At 36.9% G+C, this 25,023-nt stretch overlaps 1 protein-coding gene across 3 annotated transcripts; it reads right to left on the bottom strand.

The window, feature by feature from the left end:
* Positions 1 to 635: 635 nt before the first annotated feature.
* Positions 636 to 25,023, bottom strand: LOC128887190 (alpha-tocopherol transfer protein-like). Of its 3 annotated transcripts, none has more exons than XM_054142816.1 (5): positions 24,708 to 25,023; positions 3,725 to 3,898; positions 2,515 to 3,068; positions 1,691 to 1,841; positions 636 to 1,131 (listed from the first exon to the last, which is right to left on the bottom strand). In XM_054142816.1, the coding sequence occupies exons 2-5, from the start codon at positions 3,891 to 3,893 to the stop codon at positions 1,100 to 1,102; spliced, it is 906 nt and encodes a 301-aa protein (XP_053998791.1). In that variant the 5' UTR covers positions 3,894 to 3,898; positions 24,708 to 25,023; the 3' UTR covers positions 636 to 1,099. The 3 variants fall into 3 exon arrangements, with proteins under 3 accessions (XP_053998791.1, XP_053998789.1, XP_053998790.1); XM_054142814.1 differs by lacking the exon at positions 24,708 to 25,023 and adding an exon at positions 19,164 to 19,576; XM_054142815.1 differs by lacking the exon at positions 24,708 to 25,023 and adding an exon at positions 5,011 to 5,161.

Here is a 25,023-nt window from a genome sequence, read left to right as displayed (position 1 = left end):
GCTAATTACTCACTATTCGTGTCATTTGGCAAGGATGGACAAATTTCTTATTCGGATAAAAGATAAATTATTGTTATTCGTTAGTCGTTAAGTGAAAACCAGAGTTTTTATTATGGAGTGATGTATTTCATAATGAACAAATTCAAATTAAATGTTTCCAAATTTTATTGGTTATTTATCATTCGAATAAAATTTTGCCCATCACTGCTATCAAGTACAATAGGATAATCCTCGATAATTGCAGAAAACTGAAACCGAACGTGCAAGAATCGAGCCTTAAGCAATGATGTGCCACCAATTCAATTAGAGCTACACGGTAGCCTCACTCTCAACTTCACTTATTGCTAAATAACCATCCCATCCACTTGTCAACTCGGTGCAACGAATTCTACTTTCATGTAACTGTTGAATCTCCATTTATCGAGGTTCTACTGTCCTTTATTTTGCCATAGAAAATATTTTGTCATAGAAAAAAGGTCAACAAACGCTATCAATCCCCTGTCGCCTAAACAACAAATTTTCTAATCCACGAATCACTGAACCTGTGAAGCTATTACTCTCCCAGGTCCCAAAATTAACAAGAAGGTAATTTGGTGACTCGAGAGACCCACCATCGTTAAATGATCCGCATAGCGTTCGTTGCTTAAACTAATTTTATTTTCACATAAATTTACTTATTTGCTAGTCTATAGTAAATATAGTATATAAACTCCTAACGACAATTCAATTGCATATTCCATACAAAATCACTCTAATTGTAGATAAATATCTCTTCTCTCTCGCTCTCTCGTTCTCTCTCTCTCTCTTTCTCTCATAATAATACAAAACGTAAGTAAACCTAGCACCAGCAAGCTTGTTGCTCGTGTTCATCTTCTTTTCTCGCAAAAAATGCGATCGCTGTAGAGAGAATTGGATAGGGAAATATATTATTTATAAACAAGTTGACGAGTCGACCAACAAATCTTAATATTCGCGTCGACCCAAGACCCACAACCGTCGTCGTTGCATGAAAATCGACTCAGCTCTCGATTGTCGACATCTTTTTTAGAAACGGGTGCTCCTCTTCAGCCTTTCCAAGAGACACGTGGCAGTGAACAAGCTAGTGTTTCTTGTAACCGTAGGAATTGATCGCTGAAAAAAAGCAAATTAAATCCACTATGAGTCACAATATTAGAATGAGTGTTTGAATTATACGTAATTACTTATGACTAACAGACGCTTCTGTAGATAAATGTATTCATCGATTATTATTAGAAACTCATTCGGATGAAACTATTATAACAAAATAAAGATTCTTCTCGAATCTAAGATCAATAATTTATGTTTTAATTGGCACGAAATTTCAGGACTTATTAACTTTAAGCAATAATATTGATACACTTCATTATTAATATTCTTATAATATATTTACGAATACAAATAAATATTATTATATATATGTATATAATATATAAATATTAATATACTTAATGTATTCGTGAATCTATTAAAAATATATCAATGAAGTACTTCAATAATTACTGCACTCTTAAAGTGAATACTTACTGAAATTTTGTGAAAATGAAAACAGAGGTAATTAGGTATAACAAAATGGCACAGAACTGTTCAAGCAAATGAAAGTTTATTGGGCGAAGATATTGCTCTATTGCAGAAATACTCCATCTGTTGTTTATATATTCTTTTTGCGTACCATCGAATTCCTTGTCGCACTTTAACAACAATTCCAACCACTGTGGTCCTGTTATTCGTGGAAACTTCAAGCTGCCACCGTAACATTCTGGCAAACACTTAGGCGATAAGTATTCGTGCAGCGATTTGTAGTCCTTGCCGTGGAAGATAATCTGAGAACAACGAATTATATATGTAGGAGAGTCTAAACGAAAAATAAGGCACGGGGATTCGAAACCCACGATCCTCGGATCCACAGTCGACCGCTTTACCTACGCGACTAATCCCGTACCCTACGTTTCGTATTCTTATTTGACTCTTTATTGTTGGGTATGGGAGGCGCGGATACTACATATATGTATGTATGTATGTATGTATGTATGTCATACATTGTAAAATAAGTTTATACATAAATTAGGAGCATTATCTACAAATGCAATTCAATTTAAGACTTGTGAAAATCTAATCTCTTAATATACATAGAAGAGAAGTAGATTCTAAAAGATAACGAATAGTATTACTCTTCAGGTACACCGTGGATTCTTCTACTACTTTCTCATCACCGTTATGGATGAAAATCTTAAACATTGTCTAAGTTGAGTTTTAAAGAGTTCATATGTAACTTTAACTTTACACATTCCTAGTTCGGTGAATGTCATTCCTACTTTCACGTATGACTAATTTTAAAGTTCACATTCTTTTACAGACAAGTTCCATTTCAACATTCCAATTCTCATGAATGACACCACCGAAAACATTCTTACTAAGAGGACTTCAATTGTTTGAATGTATTAGAAAACCAGTGGTTTAAAGCAGCAGTGTTCCAGAGAAAGAAACCCAACTCACTCTATTCTTCAGTTTCTCCCTAAGGAATGGTTTGAACAACGTGAACACCATGTTGAAGATGTACGGTTGGTTGACAATGTGAATGTTCTTGACCCTGAGGGGTACAGCGTCTTGAAGCCAATCGACTATCCTTTTGGCGAACTGTGGAGTGAATTGCCAAGTCTGTTGAAGACTGAGTCCGTCCATGTCGAATATCACCACGGCTCCAGCGATCTGCGTGGCTGGTTCCAAAATGGCGGCCTCTAAGTAGAGTACGCATCCCTTGAACACCTCGTCGAGGGTGCACTTGGTGTGTTTCCATTTTTTGCCCAGCTCCAGAATCAGAATCCTTCGGCCATGCTGATCTCGAGTAGGCAGCACGGTCAGGATGTTCTGGTCGAAGATGTTCTTCTCTCTGCTGGGCTTCAGGCCGTCGTAGACGTTCGCGTGCTTCACCTTGAAGCTGTAGTAGTTCTTCACGAGTTTCAATGCCGAATCTGGGTAGTACTTGCACGGCCTGAGGAAACGAATCAACCAGGCCTCGTTCTCCAGTGGTACCTTCAGGTCTGTCTCCCCTGTGAACCAAGGACAGTTGTTGCTTAGAATTTTCGAGATGCTTTTGGTCTTTGATTTTTTAGGATTTTCAGGATATCAACTTAAATGGTTAACAGTTTAACTTCTAACGCCAGGATAGCGAACCTCGATGGTTTCGGTGGCGAAATCGTTGGTGTTACAAATCAATTGAACCAGTACAGTGAGACCTTGTTCCGATAACAGAGGTTCACTATGTCTTTCAACTCTTATACTATTTACTCCTCATATTAACTCTTCTTATTGTTAAATCGATTCATATATCTCATGTCTCTTTCATAACCAAATAAAAAAGAAAATCATAACCAATACAATTAATAAAAATAAACGAGAAGTGAATGTTTGTGTTGTTACCGTTAAACGTAGAAGAAATAGAAGAGTTAGAAGACTTCACTGAGTTAGTAAAAGGAGAAGTGGAAGAATTGGAAAAATTAATCGAACTATTACTCTCTTCAGTGATTTTTCAGCCTATCAGAACACAAACTGCTCGACTCCACTTCCTGTAAACTTTTCAATTTCAACAAAACTTTGAGAAACAATGCTGAAACCATATTTTCAACGCGAATGTCTTCTGCACTTTTTTCCGTGGAATTTACCAGCTTAATTTCTGCGAGGCTGGTTTGTTTACGTGGCGTTTTACCTCTCAGTAATTCCATGAATTGAGCTATGGCCTCTTTCTGGACTTCCGGGCTCTCGCGAAGTTCCTTCTTCGCGACCTCCTGCAATTCAGGACTAAGCGAATTCAGCTCTATCTGAAGAACGAAATCCCCGAGCTTGATAGAGGGAAGTTCCGTGATATCGGTCAACATCGTTCCTGTTAACATGAAACATTCATCAACATTATTCCGAGGAACATAAACATCCTGTATTTAATTAAACTCGTCGTTAATCCAAACAAGCATGTCTTTATTCGCAGTGCCTTCATCGAGCTATGGTTTTAATAAATAATCAGAATTCTTAATAGTTTTTCATTTCATTTTCATTATATTGTTTTTATTTATCGCCAAAGAGAACGAAACTACTGTGCTTTGAAGGAAAGAGATGCTTGTTCAGGCTAATGGTGAATTACATTTTATTTAACAAACTGTCATTCATTCGAGTCATTCTTATAGTCAATATTAAGCAAATACAACTAGGATATCATAATCTGGAATTTTCAAGGTCTCGAACTTCAGATGTACCACTGGAGTATTTTCAATTCTTCCTACGTAACTATTTATGTGACAATTGGAAGGACATTTCCCGCAATTTATGAATTCATGAATTATTGCAGGGGTAAAATTGCTTGACGAGAAACGAACAAACTACGATCGTCTGGCGTATCAGCTGTATCAGTCGGGCGATCAATAATGTTTGTAAACACATCAGGTAATTAGCGAAATGCACATTTACTTGATTTTATCTGGAAACGAATTAATTAATAAAATAAACTGCTAACTATATCATGTGTATGAAGAAAATAAATATCGATTTCCGTGTTGTTTAAATTATTTGTTCAGCCGTACCATTACAAGAGTATGAAAAAGTAAACACAAAGAACTGTATCTAGAAAATGAAACCGAAACGAATCACCTGAAAATTTATAGATAGTACAAATGAAGTATATTGAAATAGTCATTAACACCTTTCTACTCCATCATACGAAACGCCAATATTACATAAAATAATTTTAAGCTTAATTCTGTATATTGGACATTGTGTACAATATTACAACTTCAAGCTTCTGTCACACCGTACGTTGTGTACAATAATTTGAAAATAATTCCAAGACTCGTTACGCGCCCCCGTGTGCTGTGTCCAATGTTACATAAATTAATTAAAAGCCGCGTTATGAAAATTATACAATAATGATTCGACAGAACATCGGCACCACTTAAATCACGGTGAAGGGAACAACTCGTTACGGTAATCGTTTTCGACACTAACTTCCCGTCTCCATGGCGACGATCTTGTAATCTTCCCGGTCTTCGCAGCGCTCCTCTTTCCCGAAGAAGAAGTAATGGAAAAATCGGAATACCTCTGTATCCTTCCGTGAGTACTTGCTTATTGAATCATTCGCAGCGACACTAGGAGCCGAACGTTCGATCCGCGAACTTCTGGACTACTGCATTGAAGCGAGCTGAGTAATGCTTCGATAACAACACGGAGGACGCGATGATTTCGTCATTGGTGTGTGAATCACTTACCGGTTGAAAGTGGTCTGTATAATGCAGGTTCGTTTAATTATTTATATGCATAAGCGTGCGAAACCGAGAAGAACGTGTAAATACATAACGCGTTTGGTGTATTAAAGATCACTTTGTTTGAAGATCGCTCGATCGCAATTGTGTTTACTTCGGTCCACTCGATTCGCGGTTTGTGGTTGAGTCGAAATGCACGCGTAATAGTAAGTAACAAAAACGAATGGGTCGCCTTAGTACTGTTTTAAGCGGTCATGCGCAGTCACGAGGCCGAAAGAAGCACGACTTTTGTGAATTTTTATTCAAACATCTAAAGACATTTTTACAAAAACTGTTGGTGTATTTGAGAGAGCATATTTTGGAGAATGCATCGTAATTTTTAAAATAAATAATAAGAATAAATAGACATAACTGACAATTTTCGACAATTGTCTATAGATCACATTGATTCTTCGACATTGTAATCGAAATTTATGAAAAAAAGAAAATGATTATTAATATAAAAAACTGATAATTTACAAAATTTTTGTAAGAAAAATTTGTAATGGCTCGAATCGTCTATTCCTTCAAAATTTCTGTATCCTTCCCGTTTTCTTATTTGAGCATCCTTGAAGAATTATATGTAGAGTGAAACATTGCACCGACTTCGTTTTTAATTTTATTTCTCTGAATCAGGATTGATATTTTTACACTAACTTGAGTTGAAACGATTAGTGGTACGAACTTGGAGATTGCGATTTTTAAAAGGTTTAAGTCTAGAGAATTACGCGATAAATGATAACGATGCTAGCAGTTCAGGCGTCGAAAACGGACTGCATTGTTAGTGGCGAGTGTCTGATCACGTTACAGGTTGCAACGCACCACCGCGACCCCATTTGTGGAACGTGTTGTCAGTAACTCGATAAACATTGATTATCTGACGTCTTCACCAATATTTGACAATGATCCACATACCCAATGACAACCTTTACCACGAAAGGACCGGTATAATTCATACGTATTTAATATCGAATTGCATCGATTGAAGCGGTAAAAGAAATTGGAAAAGTTTATCGAACAAGTGAAAGAAGAAGTAAAACTCAATCAAAGGAAAAAATAGTAGAAGAAGAAATATAAGAATTATAAAAATCCATTGAATGGGTGAAGTAAGAATTATTGAAAAAAATTGAATTCTCCAGGCCCTCGATGAACGTGGTTATTAAAATTTATTTAATTCGCGAGTGAGGTAAACAGTCCCCGATGAAACGGATATAACTACTAACCAAATGATATGTAAATTACGGAATGTGAACAGAATGTCGCATAAATTTTCAAGACTAACGGCTCGAGGTCTACACCTGGACGAGATAGGAACATAGTGCCTGTCGTGCAAAGAACGGGAAAAAGACAATAAAATTGGAATCGCATATACATTTACATTTCCAACCTGTTATTCTAGCGACTGAACAATATTGACTTGCATACAAATTCCTTAGCTTACCAACGATAATTAGTGAATTTTAATCTACTGTCCGCCTCCTTGAAGCACACAGTTATCGCGTTTGCACGGAACGAAACGTCGAATTCGAGGAGGAGAATAATAAACGTAATACTCAATTCAATTGAATTCGCGAACAATTTCAAACTGAATGAAATTGAAAACAGAGGAATACTGCCTTCGTCGTTTCATAAACTTTAAAATTTACATTTCACGACCCAATCGATAATTGGACTTTCAACGAGATTAAAAGAGCACTGCAGGAGCGACGCGATGGCCCTTGGGTTCTCGGAAGTTTACTCAAGAAATTAAAACAAAAGACTCGTAATCGTTTCTCTGCGAATTGGAAATCATCGACGATTTTGCTCTATTTCCCAACGATAGCAGTACGGAAATTTCGAAATAAATTTTTTTAAATATTTATGTAGGAATTAAAAACTATCTCAACGAGGTCTTGTTATCATTATCGATCGTAACGAAAACTCAGATGAGTTCCGCGGCATTTATTCGTGAATTAAAATCGGTTGTAATACGGTTTCGTTGTTAATATTGGGAATGTGTATTACACGTTCTTACTTATTTAATTCAACAATTAATTTGACGTAATAAATATAGGAATATCGTCATAATTCTCAGGCATTAACGCATTCGCAATTGCTGACGCGAATTCACGTCTTTTCATGTTCTATTCCTACTTGCCGCTGACATAGATTCACGACCTGCAATTTTTGTTACCTAATGTTTTTGTTACCTAAATCATTAGGCGTTTTCGATAATAACCGCTATCTTGTTGTCAGTGAGACAATTGAGAATGTCTCAACACATCGTTGTAAGATTGATATTTCAAAACAAATTTTATCATTTTTATCCTTGTTTTAACGATACAATGTTGCGGCAACCAGCATCAGAATTTCATTATTTTCGCCGATACTCAGTATTGGAAACGAAAAAAATTTGCCGATCGCGATTGTGTTAAAAATCTATTTTGTTTTCCATGATAGTGTCTTTGCCTCAAGGCGATGATTACATCTTTCTGTAGATAGAATATTTAGAACATGAAAAGCCGAGAAAAAGTAATCGCGAGATATTTTTCTATAGTTTAATATCTATCGATTGGACCAACTAAATATTAATTTCTGACAATAGTTAAATTAATTATTAACAATATATATTGTTTAAACAATGTTCGTGAATATGATTTTGCTGTAATATTAATGTTTCGCGAAATATTTCCTCGATGGGTCCAACGAGCCTTCGAATCAACAGCCACGAGTTGTTGTTTGCCCTTGCCCCACTCTTCTTCGATAGCGAGCCGCGAGTCGCAACCCTCGACCGACACAGGTATACGAGGGGTAAGAGCTCATTCTTCGACGATCCATCGGTCGGTATGGATCTCTCGATCGGACGTCCGCGTCTCGCGTCCCTCCTAGTTTTGCGTAGTGTAGTTTCCCTCAATTATAGTAGCTTGGTATTGCTTGTGGGTGCCTTAGTTTGCTTTGGGTAGTATTAAGGCATGTAGATAACAATAAGTTAGTTTTAAGGCATGTGTGTACGAGTGTCTGTCCTCTACCAAACAATTATTAATCATTTTTCTCAATTCTTTTGCTTGTTCGTAGGTCCATATTGAACTCGCAACTTCGTTCTCCATATCGGTCACTATTACTTCATGTCATAAGTGAAGTGACAAACTGTGTAACTGGATAGAAAGGTCGGTTGCCGTCTTGCTGGTGGATCTGTATTCGAGAGGAAGACAATCGGCGCCTCCGGATCGGTTCTCTACTCCCTGTATCCCGGCGCAGTGCAGTAAGTCCAAAGCGCAGTGAGACGGGTGCAAGTCGGGTCCTATCGTGGTTCCCAGATGGGTGCAGGATGTGGAGGACTGGTTCGGAGGCGTCGGTCGTCTTCCTCTCGAGTCCAGATCCAACAAGAGGAAACGAGACTGACTCAGTAAATCCAGTGATATGGTCGCGTCGTGTCGCGATTTCCATTTAGCTTCCATTTAGTTCAAATAATTATTTGGCAGAGTCAGACTTAGACTTTGAAAATCGAAGAGAATTTTCTTTTCCTTTGATTTTCATGGTTTCGTACTTAGAATTGAGCTCGTCGACTCTACGTAGAGTATGCATCTATGTATGTATACTCTATGTAGAGGGAGATCGAAGGAAGTTTGATTCGTTCTATCTCCGGGTCTCCAGTCGCAGCAACCTCCACGTGGTGAGATCTGGTAATCGGTATTATTCGTGACGAACAATCCTTCGTCGCGAGTAATACCGAGCTAATGACTGCGAACTTGTAAAGTGTAAAGTGAAATTAGATTAGCCTTGTCTCGTCTCGTGCGCATCATTATCTATAGAGTTATTTTCATATTTTAATATTTCAATAAAAAATCACCATATATTCATAAATATACTATTTTCTTTCGAGTTCAATCAATTGTCCGCGACTGTATACTACAGTTGCCTAATCACTGTTTGTCGCAACGCAAACGAACCCAAGTTAAACGACGCCGACGCTGCCCTTGCTGCTCCTAACAAGCTTCACGCAATAGCAAATATTTCCTCCCGCGATTAAACCAATAGGACGAGTTTACCTAGCTAGATCTCGACACACATTACTCCATCTTGCAATGTCGGCCTTCGTTTAGGTGCAAAAAATAGAAGACAAATAAAACTCCCCGTTCTCTAACGACTCCCAGAGTCAAGAAGAGTCGGAATAGACGGAACAAACATTTTTATAGTCGTCCACGTAGTTTAGCGTGCGTCATTTACAACGTATATTGCAAAGCAGAGTGAGAAAGAGAACAATATCGTCGCTAGCTACATAGAAAAGATTTACGTAACACTATCGTGGAACCAAGTTGGCTTACATGTCAGACGCAGGACAGGAAGTGAGGTAAATCCATTGTGACACGGAACTTTCGAACGTATTTTAGCGCGATAGACAGAAACACCGACGAAATAGACAAGCTAACGATCCTGAAGCTATAGAAGGCTCATTACTAGCCCTGAAATTTGTTTTGTAACAGCCTTGGGATTACGTTGAGATTCTTGTAGTCCTTGGACAACTTTTTCATAGGTGGTCCACAGGCGAAACATTAACAACCAGTTTAGGGTTGTTAATGTCTATAGGGTTTTATTAACAAAACACGTATGAACATTTAATAAAGAACCGGAAGTTAACCCAATTGTAAGAATTCTAGGGAAAAATAGTTTCGTCACACCAGAAGAGATCTCATACTGCAAAGGGTTACAAAAACTGCTATTTAATTTGTCCTAATTATTCCTGAGGGGAGACTGAAACCTTCCGAACTTCGAAGCCCCTAAAATTAGAGACAATTATGTAATCGACGATTAATTAGGCGACACATATCTCGCGGTCGCAAGGGTCGCATAAAGGACAATCGACCCAAGGAGAGTTGAGGCAAAACAGGATCAAGGACGTGATCGAAAATAATAATTAACAATTGACAGACGGAAAAGAAAAGTGTCGCGTAAACTACTTTAATTACGCACGTGTTCGGTCCGTGGTTCCCCTGACGCTTTGTGTCGTTTAATAACTTCGGTTGACACACTATTTTACGATAACATAAGTTTGCACCCGTTAATTTGTGCAGACTTGCGCAAACAAACCTCGCTGGAAAGATACTACGAGGGAAAAGTTGTTTAGATTCCGTCGGAAACAGGTTTGCCGACTTTTTTCCTTTAACGCGAGCGAAATTCGTCTAAACGCGTGTTATTTCTTTCCTTCATATTTCTTCGCGTGGAATTTTGTAAAATGTCAAGGAGGAGCATTGACGTTGTCTGCGATTAAATAGAATTATTTTACCAGTAATCTAGCTTTCAACTAAATGCAATTACGTTAAAAATAAAGGTTTCGAATAAGGTATAAATGATTAACAGAGTTTGATCTTCATTCAATAAAGAATATCGAATGTAGAACACGAAATTACAGTTCACTTTGGATCAATTAAAGTGTATTCGCATAACTGTTTGAACAAATAAATTAATATAAATTAATACAGGATATATATTAACACTTGCGATTCAAGTTTTTATATTTTTCTATAATTTTGATATTATGAATGACTTTACGCTCGATTGAACATAACATTTGTAGGAAATTATACCTTGGTAAATATTACCGATCAATATTTATATATTGAGGCAAGGGATATTTAGTTGACGTTAGGATTGCAACAACAGCAAAGTAAAAACTAGTCTAAGAAGTTATTACATCGTCACTGATCTTTTTAAGGATCAGTTTTTTTGTTAGCAAAAGACATAATACCTAGTCACACAAAAACAGGAATTGGTTACTATGTATTCATAAATGAATTATTCATTGTATATACAATTCTCTTCGTCATTGTCCATTTTAATAAGAATTTTCATCGTAATTCTTCATTTAAACAAGAATGTTCGCCATAATTCTTCATTTCAAAAATAATTCACTTCATAATCTGCCATTTCAAAAAGAATTTTCTTCATAATTCCTCATTTCAAAATTCCTTTTTAAGTTTAATGTGATGTAATCCAATTTAATGTGATGTTTACGCGGAAAGAATATTCATCGCGCTCTTTCATGCATCCAAGCTTGTAAAAGGAATTTTAATTTTAAATACAATAATCGTATACTCGAATCCAAGAACAAAAGTTCCTTTATCGATAATCTCATAATAATAATAATAATAATAATAATGATGATGATGATGATCATGATGACTAGTAACTAACATTATTCATTCGTGTTTTACGAAATTCTCTCGCCTGTTTGCTCATATTCAATTTAATAAATGAATCGATCAATGCCATCGCCGATCGTCCGAAAGAGGATGTGGCGATTAAATCAATAACTCGAAAAAGAGAAACAAACGAGTTCGAGAGGCTTACGAAATCGAAGGTAGCCGAAGGTCGAAGTTCTTTCACTATTCACGACCTCGAGGTGCAAGTGACGCCGAAGAGGAGACGCCTAGACTCGAGGCGAACCTGTTCCACGATCAGGGTCGTCCATCTTTTTGGGATACAAATGGGTGCTATTCCAAACTGTGCGTGACGGACATGAGAACGCGTTTGCGAACGAGAAATACTTCGACAACGATCCTCGCGTCGAAAAGTGGTTACTGACCTAGCCAATATTGATGTTATCGAAGTTGGTCAACAGTCACTTAGTCTTAAGTGTAATTTGTAACCATTTAAGTACCATGTATATCTGTATTTTTGTATTTCAGACCTATAGACCAACGTTGGTTTGAAGTATGTACACTAATCACCCTTTAATAAACAGCAAACAAATAAACGAGTTGGTCGAGACTCACTTATGTTAGTAGATATAGTATAATCTATAACAATTTAAATACCATGTATTTCTGTACTTGAGAACTTTAGGCTAATGGACTAATACTGGTCTGGTAGGACAGGTGTAGTACTGTGCAGATATGAGAAATTGGTCAGTGGTCACTAATCACGAAGATAAATGAAAATGAATCAATATTGAATCGATTTCCATTATTTTGAATATTTTTCTCGGTTATTAATATATTGTCAGAGCAAGTAATGGTAACAATACACTTCTAATTATTGATGGATATCTACACAAGCCTCCGGAGTCTCATTACAATGTTTTCATTAATTGCACGAAAGAATGAAAGTGCTCGGTGACTATGAACGTTTGGAGAATCGCCACGATAAAGGGTTAGTTCTTTCCCGTATTGGTGACTACTATAATTCCAGTTTATCGTACGACAGGGTTGGAACCAATGGCTGCGGATTGTTTCGCGGCTCCAGCCAGGCTAGTAATACTTAATGGAGCAATCCAACTCTTCGTACGTCGACCCACCGTTACGATTGGCAGTCGACCAAGAACTTCTGGCTGGAAAGAAAGGGCGCAACGGGTTAACCTGGCTACTTTCGCGACTGGTAGGGGTCCCTGCGTGCTATTTAAACATTGCAATGGAAGCTGAACGCGTGCCAGTTACGTACCCCGCATTTTACGATCGTCCGATCACTGCCCGATGACATTTGCGTAATCTGACGTCGCAACAGGCGGCCTTTGTTGAATTATTCGTGAATAAATGGCGGACGAAACGACGCTCGCCAGTCGTGTTGACGTCCATGTGCCGAATATTATTAACCATTCAACGGTCTCGCTCGAGTGAACGCGAAAAACAGGTGACGAATTAATGAAACACCAAAAAACGCTTTATTTGGATTTTCAGAAGACTACATGTATTTTCATTTTCTAAGCTTAAACTTATGTTGTTTTACTTGTATTCGATGCCTCGTTCTTTATTTAAGGTCCCTTTGAGAATATTTTTATAAAATTTTGAATTATAATAGCATCTTGTTTTGAATGCAGTCCTCTGAAAGTCTAAATAGCAATTTTCTTTGATTAAGCAAATGTTATCTTACTATGAGTAAAAATATATAAGACTCCATTTCTATTTTATTCAACAAATTTTTGTTTAAACCACAAAGATTGTTGAATATAGCTACGATTGTAGAAGAATTGTTAACGAAAAGATATATAATTAAGTAGTTACAGCATTTTATGGAAAAGTCTTTTTCGCTATTCTTTACAAATTTCAACAAAAAATTCTAGGAAACGGGCTATTTTTCAGTCGTTCAATTCCACTCTTCCCACCGAGGCTGAGATTACATCGGTGTTGACGATTCTGATTAGCCAATCTCTCGCGGAAAAATTCTCTTTTCGCGCTGAACGCGAGCGCAAGCAATTCGCAGAGGAAAGAAGTTCTCTTATACAATCGTCAGCGAGCAATTTTCCATATCAGAAAATTCCGTCAGCCGTTTCGTAAATGGAGCCCCGCGAGCAGTCCTGGAACCGTTCGCAGCGTCGATGATAATTCCATTCCCTCTGTTTACAGGAGCCGATCGACGATCTTCGTCTCGCTTTCTCGAGCTATCATCGATCGCTGGCTCCGCGAACTGGAAGTCGACCAAACGAGAATCCCATCTTTATTCTTGGCAATTCTGCCGCGTTAGATCTGATTATGTATACGGTCTCGTTAACCTGATTTTTTCCGTATCGTTTTATCTAGCCTCCTTACAGGTAAAAGAAATTAGCGGATATCTTAGAATACACTACGACGACTGTGTAAATAGTTATCAGCAGCAACAAAGATAGGAAAATTTTCCACAAAAAACGGTGGAGTATGCTGCCTTTTTGTACAGTAAGTAGTTTGCATGTAACGCGCGGAAAGTGCAGCGCTGGTATAATCTACCTCACGATTGACTTTTACGGTGACATTTCGCCGCAGGTCGTTATCTAACTTTCCTCGTAAAGCTGGAAGTAAAATATGATTGGAGCAAGATGTGGAAATCTTCAGTCGCTTCATCGTCCATCGGTTTATACTATGAAACAGTGAAATTTTTATTTGTTCATTACGAAGTGTTTCATGGTTGATACTAAGGCTTTCAGGTTATCCTTTGAGCTCTGACGTTTCGCAAACATTGCAGCTATCTTCTTCAGGAGTCAAATGACACATCAATGGAGCTTTCATCCGGAAGCCTCTGTTAGTATCGCCCATGAAAAACCGAGATCGATGAAAGTCTCGAATATCTTATGAAGTATTTAATTCTACAGCTCAGATATCAATATAGATTCAAAGATCAATGCACTTCAACAGTTGTTTAGTTTTCCCTCCTTATTCGAAACTTTTATCTGTACAAGAATCATACTTATCCCTGTTTGTTCGTTATTTGGGATAAGCATGCGATTCGTTCTGCTATCCAAGATGTTCATTTGCCGCGTTAATTACAAGCCAGTGTTACTTGAGAAAAGGCGAGTCTAATTTCAGAAACTAGACGAGTTTCACGCTGCGGACTTTGAAACAAAAAGAGGAAAAATCGATCCGCAGAGGAGAAAAATAGAGCTGGAAAGAGGAAGAAGTTACAATGAGTGGTAAGGAAGAACGGAGGAGGAACAAAAAGGACGAGAGATAGTAGAAAGAAAAATGATAGGACGGACCGTGAAGGTGAAACAAAAGTATAGAAAAAAATCTTCTTTCTCGAATTTCAACTAGGAGTCTTTAGTTCCGTTACTTCTTAAGATATTTAATTAAACAGGTCCATAACCTTGAGGGTAGTGTTAGCTTCTTAAATTTTACAAAACCCTATCTGGTTGTCAGTTTCATAAATTGGATGACGTTCCTTGTAAGGCCAAACATGGTGCAAAAACTGATGTAATAGATACTAACATAAATAATTGATTAAACTTTTGTCGTTTTTATTACGGATAATATTGTTGGTTCAAAAATACAACATTTATAAAAAGCATGCAATTATTTGACGACGAGGTAAGTTGTAACCAGTATAAAAGCATACAAAATTTTAAGTATAAATAAATTAGAGGATTCAGGAATATAACTTTAATCTTTCCAGTGATAATATTTATGTCTATAGTGCCTATATAGTTAAACATGGTAATAACTAGCATAGCGATGCTCTTTATAGGGGTTGTAAAATTTAAATGAGAATCTCGATAACGAGATAACGACTTAAGTGGCCAACAAGCCACAAGGATTTTATTTTAAGCTCTCAAAACATTTTCTATTTTTTTTTAAAGAGAATACCTCACGTGTCTACAATATAAACCTTGGATAAACCAAGAAATGTCATACATTATATATAATATAATATAATATATTAATATAATATATTAAGGTCTGATTCATAGATGAAACAACTAGTGCATCAAGGTAATAAAGATGGGAATTATGTTATTGTTTCTTGACTATCGTTTAGCCGTATTACACGGTTCAAATCGCAAGCGTTTTATTTCACTTATACTCCCATTAAAATTTATCATTGGCGTATTAATCAAACTTTATCGCTTTCCAATAAATCATTAACCGATGACCTTGGCCGACCAATAACTCCCAACTATATCGCGAATATCCTCACACGTCACTCGTAATAATCGACTTTCCATTAACAGAGCTTGATAAATATTTGAGAATCAACGCAGAGACAATCGATCGATTCAGCAATTAGCGACCTTCGGTGACAAACATCATCTAGATAAAAAGAAAGTGATTTAAATAAAAAAATCAAATAAAGATATGTCACCTTTATTCGTTATTTGAAAGATTCAAAGTAAATTTATGGACGTTTAGTTTTTTATAATTTGATTTAATAGTTTTTTTAAATATGTACCTATTGCTTGTAAAAGAGCAATCATCATTTCTGTAATTATGGACACAAAATGTAAATTAATAATTTTTCGAAATTCATACACCTACCACACTCTGGTAAATCCTTCATTTAATTATAAATTCTAGCCCACTTGTTCGTAAATAATAACTACACTATTTCGTATTATTATAACCATACTATTTTGTATCACTATTTTCTATCGCTTCTCACCAAAGAATACAACAACTTGAACTCGGAAACACTGTCATATTTCATCCAAGCATTCGGAAAATTCTCCATACCACAAACTATTATTCTTACAATTGAAGGTGCTTTATCCATTCTATTTCAGACCACCCAACGTGGAACTTCTCGCAGAGGACTTGTTATGGATTCCGTGAGCTCGGGTCGCAAATCACAGCGTCTAACAGGAAACACGGAACGAGTTCCTAGTTCGCCACCCCCGCGAGTCGAGCCGAGGGGGAGCAAGTTGCACCCGCGAAATAAACGGGACCAAAACGCGATCCTTGGCCCCGAAACTTAGGTGAAAACTTGGACGCTCGATCGCGCGAGTCGGCGTCGTGTCATTTGTACGTAACCGTGCGCACGTTGCCGGCGTACCAACCGTGCCATGGTCGCCGAAGAAATTGCTGGCACATTCGCGGGGCGCCGTGCACGAAATTGACACGTGCGATGCAGACAAAGAGGGACGATTGGTTTTGGCGTCGATCGAACTGCGCTGGTGACCTTTTCCAGTCGATAAATAACGTCAATTTTTCGCATTAGCGTCGATGAACCAAGTTACGAATTAATAGGACCGAACCCGACGCGATACTTTTCTCAGACATCACCACCCTATAACTCCATTTTAATTTTTACTCCAACGTGGATGAACTAAACTGCAGCTTCCGCGAAAGAAAGTGCATTCAGACTAAGTGCAGTCAAATTCTTCGATACGAACATTGGTTTTCAGTTCAACATATGTGTAATTAACTACTTAGGCTTGACTCTTAATGAGAGTTTTCCATTGGCCACCGCACGAGGACATTTAAAGTCTGTCTTGCATGTGTACACGCTCCGATCCTACAGCAGGATTGATTGCCTGTCGCTTGGCATTCTACTTTTTTGCGTTTCCTACGTTTCTCGCTATTGGTGAGGTTCTACTAAAGTGAATGCCTAATTATCGACGCTACTATCGCTAAGAGACACATTCTTGATCTGTTCACAAGGTTTCATCCGTCAATTTGAGTTACATTAGAGACTGCAGGTTAGTCCATTCATGTGGAAGCAAAAAAATACCTCTGGTAAGAACTAGTGCAATAATGAAAAATGAATACGTATTCGAAAAAACTAATCACTAAAATATGAACGTCGAGGATAAAAGTTCCTTGGTATTTCATGAGTATACCACAGTCACTTTTCGTGAATAAAAACGTTAGATTCTTCGAAATGGACGGCAAGGTGAGCATACCAGATACAGCTGGTCGTTAAAGAAAATAATATAATCAACGAGTATTATGCAAATTACTTTATCCTATCATTTTCATAGATCGAGGTGTATCATAAGTGACACTCTTTATTATACATTTTTTTCTCGATCGATTACTAGGGATCACGCAAGAAAAACACGCTTATATTCCTCGAAGAGTACATATTTTCTGGTTTAACCAATAAACAACGATGTTTGTCATATTAATGAAATATTTCAACTAATTATTTTTTTGCCTTCTTCAGCCGTACAGGGATGTTTAATTCTCTGTAATTATTTCCAATAATTGTGAAATAGAGTAACAAATAATAAATATTGATTAGAATTGCATAATAGTGAAATAAAAAATACGGTGTTGGAAGGAAAATTGATAAATTTACTAATCATAATAACAAAGAGTACAATTATTTTTAAAAGAGTTAAAAATTATATTGTAAAAACAAATTTCTTTTCATAATATTATAGAATGAAATATTCCTGCTGAAGCACAAAGTACATAGATGTAACGTAGATGTCCGTCAGTCGGACTGTTTATTAACTTTATCCCAAGCAATAATTATGGTTGTTATTTCTTCCTGGGCGTCAAAGAATATGTTTCCAAACACGTGCTAATGCTGTTCTGAAGGTATCGATCGTCAAAGTGTTCTACATATGTCATGGAGTGAGATTATAATTTCAAATTGCAGACATCGAATTATGATACTCAACAAAAAATATCATCAGACGACACAGAGACGCGATTTACATTATTCACTGTTCGTTATTCACACATTTTTCTGAAACAAGATACATGTCTCGTAGAAACCCCTCTAGGTGGCGAAATTAAATGAAAATCTTCGAGAGTCCATTTTCCAGCCAATCTCCGGTGTCATTAACATAAAAGATTAAATTCTGTTTTTGTCAGAGTAATTTGCACAATGTTTGCAACGTCAATATTTCATCGCGATTATCCTAATGGGAGTATAAACTGTAACGCAGTGAAGCAATTAGCACCTTGGAAACTTGGGAAAAACAATTTTTTTTCCTCGGTATTAGATTAAATGTATTCATGTTTAACGATCCTATCCTTTGGCTAAGTTCTCTTCAGAAAAATAAAATATATAATCAGTAGACTGTAGATGTTAATGCAAATTTATATTCTAACTGATACAGATAAAGAAATAAAATTTCAAATAAAAGTATCTCTTATGTTCTGAACTTTTTCAAACTTTTTCAATCACAGAAGAGGTATTTTTTCTCTAGAAGATTAAGCTTCGAAGTAAGAAATAGATAAATAATTAATGATCGAATGCATTTTTTAATTGGAAAAATGCACTTTCATTGGCTATAAGTAGGTTGCAGATTTTAAAGTGTGTAATATACTGACTTCGAGTGAGCAGTTCCAAGAAATGGTGGGGGTAAGTACGCGTCTCTTGGAGAGGAAAGCATAACGCCGCTTAAGCGGTGTTCGTTGTATTTCTTGTGTTTCGAACCATTGTATACATAATAAAATACATAATAAATATAATAAATCCACCTTTATTAATTAAGAGGAAGAGATTCATTTTGTCAGTTAATATTTTTCTATTCTTTTTTAAATTCTGCCAAATGGTACTCAGCATGCAGCATGATAATAAAAATATTAGCGCATAGGAATATCAAGTTTAAATAAAGATAAAGGATAGCCGCCACTACCCTACTTCGCTAATTACAATCACCGTCAGTACCTATGCCTATAAATCTCATTTCAACAAGACAATTATTACCAATAATGTTCCCTTCAGATTAACCACTCTCGTACTCACGTTCTGAGTTTTGCATGGTGGCAGTCATGGCGTCCTCTATCCACCTTGGTAACTATCGCGATTCACCCCCTCGAAGCAATTCACACAACCTGCGAAAGCGCGAGCAGATCTTCGAATTATCACCGATCGTACAGAAACTCTGCGCATACGTCGACGGTGATCACCGAAACTGATCGTCGATCGACAAAAATACGACGGAAAACCGACAATTCTGGGACTGGTGACCGAATGCGAATCGGTGGAGGGGGTTGGTGAGCCACGACCGGATAGGTGGGGGTGGTTGTGTCACCTGTGAACCGCGACGCGCGTTCGACCGTCAAACGAACGAAAATGCGACGACCACGAGACACGTTGGCTCTCTTATAACGCGCGTCGAGTTCACCTTCAGGGCCGAAAAGACAAAACACGACGGTTTCTATGAACACGTTCGCTGGCCAGCGCGGACGTGACGCGACCGATGGTTTTGTTTGCGTCGGGATCTCCCTTCGATACACGACGAGGAACACGGCCCCCGTTGGCGAACGTTTCCTTTCCTCGTGAGCCTGGTCTCAACTTGATGGATCGGATCCACGGAGTGGGGTCAACGTGCACGGAGTGGGGTCAACACGCACGGACTGTAGCCTGGTGGAAGGGGTAAGATTGCTCTTACGAGGCATGAGTAGCGGGATTCGACGAACTGAGTGGGGGGATTTAACGCTGGGACCGCGGTCCGGTTTTGTGCGGGGTTATACTCGGCCGTGTATTAGGAAAAACCTACTTCCTGAGGGAATTTTTGATGTTTAAGACCAAAGGGCTTGACTGTTTGCGGCACAGGAATTCAGGTCATAAAATAGACTCATGTTGCACAGGAATTTTATTGCGTTTGAAATCAAACAAAATTGTTATATTTTTGTTCTTTGCATTTTGAAGCTGAAGGGACAAAAATTACCTACACTATATTCAAATCACATTTATAGTTTTAAGAATATTAAAACATAAACAATAAATAAGAATATAAAATGTAAATGTAATTCATGAATTAATACACATCTCTTACCACGTGGTTTCGAGAAGAATTTCCTTTTACGGTCGATTGAATTGTTCGCGTCATTTCATCGATACTGTTTCACCTCGGCTTGATACGAAAATTATCAATATTATATTCAACAGACGATAAGTCGACATACGTGACACTTCGCTATAATTTCCTCCATTATCACATAACACTATATCACAAAAAATGTTGCGATATAATGCAGTACGTTTTTCGATTTGCGTCGAAATGCGAGAACGAAGGCGTCCTTGGCGATTCATAAAATTATCTTCGTCGTGATGTTTTAAATTCTAGTTAACGATCTGATCTACTGATTGGATACGAGTGGTAACATTGGGTGGTATATAACATTTAAAACTGCTTCCATAATCAACTAATTTAGATTTGTGAGGATGGTCATTACGGAAAGAAAGCGAAGAGTACTGACTCGACGCGAGATGGGAGGAAGTAGACGATTACAGGTAAATTGAGGAAATAACAGAATGGACGAGGTAAGGTTGAAGAAAGGACATGGTAAGTAAAAAGTAAATCAAACCAAAGTCAGATATATCAGAGGAATGAGATAACCTGCTGTATAGATAGCAAGATTGGAGGAAGGTGGATACGATCAGACCTGGGCGCCTTGAAATAACCTTATTTGGTATACTATTTCCAATATCGTGTTATCTTATTTCATAGTTATTTCGGTTTTGAAATACGATTACGTTACCTTGTAGAAAAGTTTAAAACGTAGTTCATGCGGTGGTAGAATCGTTGCAGTATCGATTACAGTTCGTGATTTATTAAAGTTAATCCAATTTCGAAACAAAATTCGGAGCATTGAATTCTGTTTCTCAGAACTCTTTGAAGATTCCTTGATATCGTTCATAAAATTGTTGAATGCAAGTACAATTAGATGATCACAGAAAGTAATTTTTTTTCTAAAAGATAAGATAAAATTCGTTCGATACAAAGTTAAGACACTCTCAACCTTTCGAGGGACAAATTTCAAATGTTTTTTTTTTTGTTTTAATCGAATACCTAAAATCAAAACAATCTTTACGTGTAATGAATATTGCATACGTTTTAATTAATGTAAGGAACTGTGATCGTTAATAACGAAAATGTTGATATAAAAGCAAACGCACGTATAAATCTAAATGTCTCTTAAGATGCCCCCCCAGATCATGATCAATTAAGGAAACAAATAATTTCTACCAATTCATGGTTGCTTAACAAAACACAGAAAAATAACACGGAAAAATGGATTCTTTAAACGTGTTTAATTAGAATTCAGATAAATGTCTTTGTAAATTTTTAAAAATTTTTGATGTGTCGTGTGAGTCGCTAATGTCAAAAGGTTTCCCACCCCTGCCATATACCTTTCAAGGTCGGAGTGCACTGATGTATTGGGCCATTCGTGCAGCAGACTCGAAGGGGAATTGGATTATCGTTCCCTTAAGAAATTGATGCGGTAGAGCTGGAAATTGGAATACGGTGCATCGAGGTACTTCCGAAGTAAATGGAGCGGGGAAGTGGGGCACGGTGTTTTGAGTTATTCATGCGCCAAACAGAGTGAGGAATTGAAGTAAGATGGTTTAAGTTATTCAAACTCTAATCGTAGCTAAGAATTAGAATATACAAACAGCATTTTCAGAACAATTGCCTCGGGCAGAAATTAAACCCTTCGAAAGGGCATTATTTTAGTTCCTTAATGGTATTTTTCAAATTTTTATCTATCATATCTATCTTCGAATAAATAGTTTCTGTGATACTCACTTTTGTTCTCCATATATGGGTGACAGTGTTTTTTACTGAAGAATTTAAAAAAGATAATGCTGAAAGTCAAATGTCAAAGAAAATGAATATAAATGAAATTCTTGAAATTTTTGAATTGTGGAATAATATCAGTATAATAATTCTTTAAATTATACCAAATTTTCCTTTGCAATATTAATCTTCTACGAGACTGTTCTGAAATACCTCCAGTTATTCGAATCACCATGTAAAGTTCTTAGTGCGGAGGAGCTACATTGTTTGGTGCTTCTGCTGTTGGGAAGAGTCCATAGCTTGGGAAACTTTTCACTGTAATTTTATAATCTCCCGGCATTGCATTGTTAAATGCTTGCGTTGCATTTGCAATGGTGATTACGTTAAACTTTTCGTTCACGAATAGGTTAACTTTGTTTCGTTATTCGCTTCGTTACGAAGAGTGGAGGCGTCGTGATTGCGTTTCCGCATTCTTGAAAAGAGTTCTTCATTTCTTTGCAAGTTATAGAAATTCGAATAGTTTCTGTGGTGTTTATGAATTATTTATTATTCCAATACCTGTAACCACTAAGTCTGACCTAATAATTCTCTGCAATTATACCTAATAGGGTCTAATCAATTTGTCACCTGAATACAAATGACTTGCTTGTTTATAGTACATCGTAAACTATTCACTATTCTGTCAACATGAATGACCGCCTTAATTTAATATTTTTCATAGATTTCCACCTACAAATGGTCTAAAAATCTCTAAATTTCTTTGCAATTTCAACTCCAAAATTCATACTATCACAGTTCGGCAAGTTCAAATAAAAATTCTTCCTTCTGTTAGTTTCACCATTTCTTCGAATCATTTTCTTTTTAATAAACTTCGTTATCGACAGATCTCACAGTGTAATATTAGCTCGTCACGCGACGAATGGAAAATTAATGGAAGGGGTACATTTGAAATTGGAAACGAAAGGACGAAGTTAACAGATAGTAGTATTTATCGGCAGCGAACGAAACGAAAGTTTCTTCTGGCGTTCGATGCGCTGAGGGCTAATTATAAATTTTAAATTGTCTCATACGTAATACCGCTAGGAACGTATTAATTATTCAGATACGTGTGGAAGCGCCGCGGTTCGCCAGTCTAAAAACAATTCGTTGTATACGGAATCGAAAGGCTCTCGAATTTTAATTAACCGCGCTCCCTGTTTCGCTCGGCGGAGTGTAAAACTAGAATTGTTACACGCAACGCAGTCGGTACGATCGATCAGTATGAATACAAGACGATGATTGCTAACGAAGCTGAGTTCGAAATGTCTTGCATTCATCGTTGTACAGTAATGATGCAGAAATTATTGGAACGAAGAAGAGACATATGTAATGCTGAGAGAGTCATTTTAACGTAATTATAGTCTTCGTAAGCTATGTTGCATGTTGAACTGCCATTCCATTTCTAATTAGGAGAATATTAACATTTTCAAATAATTAATTTCAATTGGGAAGAGTATGTGATATAATTATAAACTTGACAAGCTATATTACAAACTGGTCTGATCTTTAGTTCCTGTTGTTATAATAATCTAATCAAAATTAATTAAAGAAAAGATAGGAGGAGTTAGAATATTTGCATATTCAAAAAATTAAATGCAGTTATGAAGAATATAATGAACATAATATTTAGTCTAGCTACAAAGATTATTTAGGAAGCAGAGAAGTAACTGTGACGTAGATCATACCGTGTAGCAATTTCTGGATACTTTTAAGTGAGCAAGGTTCTCAGGCGTTGCCTCTCAAGGATAATTTTATCATAAAGACGCAAAAACTGAAAGAGAGTACTGGTGTGCCAATTAAGTTTAATTTATCATGCCGCTAATTTGCAATTATGCCTGCACAAGGAAATACAGGTCTTGTATGGTCGCTTTCAATAACAGAATAATTAAATTATGAATTATCGCAAGAGTCCAAGTTCCTTTTGAAAACAAGAAGCTGCAGAATCACGTATGAAATATAGGTCGAACTAGTATTCAACAAAAAAAATTATACACGTTGTACATGTAGAACGAACCTTGTCCCAAATCTCGATTTCCATAAAAGGTTACTGTTTTTTGACCTATATCAAGACAATTTTTGTGATTTTTTTTTGCAATCAAACGACATAAACTTTTGAAATTTGATAAGTTATTTATACGTATGAACGGTTGTAATTTTGATAAATTTGAAATTTTGTTGATATAATTTCGTAGAAATATTTGGAAGAGCTTAAGAAGCAAGAATATAAATAAAAATATATTTTTTACCCTAAATGAAAGAATACCATTTTAAAGTTTCTTGTTCAATCAGCCTAATGAAAAGGCCTGTAACATAAATGCATATACCATGGAAATATTTTAAGGATCTTAAGTAATAAGAACATGAACAAATATTAATTTGTTGACCCTCTCAAAAAAGAGTACATCCTTGATGGCATCCATCTCAACCACCCCAGCAAGAATCGATCAAGTCCCCAAAACTATCAGCTATTCAGTTTCCAATCAGCATCAAACCTCTCCACCTGAAATCCTTACCATAATACAAGAAATCATGCTTTAATTAATTTAACCTACCCGTATAAATACTAATTGTTTTCAAAACTCTGCTTCTACACCAGGATTACAATTCATCAATTTAAATTATTTCAGACATTTTATTATCGCTCCACTATCACCCAAGAATTTTGTATGCATTCAAGAGAATTATTCAGTCATCAAGTCACGCATCCATCCAATCAAACTCACCAACGCGAGGTCGTTCCTTAAGTTAGTCTTCAACGCGTTCACCACATCCGTGGACCCAAAGCTCTCACCGATCCTTCCACAACAGACGTAAGGAGTTCTCAACAAAAAATCCTCGGGGTTCGCAACGGTACCCAAAGTCTTCGAACACCTTTCACGAGTTCCCTCGATCGCTCCACACCCACTGAACAACACTCGTCAAGTTCTCCGCTAAGTCAATGGACGGAGGACAGTCTTCCACCTGCGATTGAGCAAATACTGATCTCGCTGGCGTGCTAAGATAGTGGCGAAAGCGGATCGTCACGCGCAAATGTATGAT

The sequence above is a fragment of the Hylaeus anthracinus genome, unplaced genomic scaffold (genome assembly GCF_026225885.1).
Source record: "Hylaeus anthracinus isolate JK02 unplaced genomic scaffold, UHH_iyHylAnth1.0_haploid 11985, whole genome shotgun sequence".
In the NCBI taxonomy this organism is placed as follows: domain Eukaryota; kingdom Metazoa; phylum Arthropoda; class Insecta; order Hymenoptera; family Colletidae; genus Hylaeus; species Hylaeus anthracinus.
This window is presented reverse-complemented; position numbering and strand designations above follow the sequence as displayed.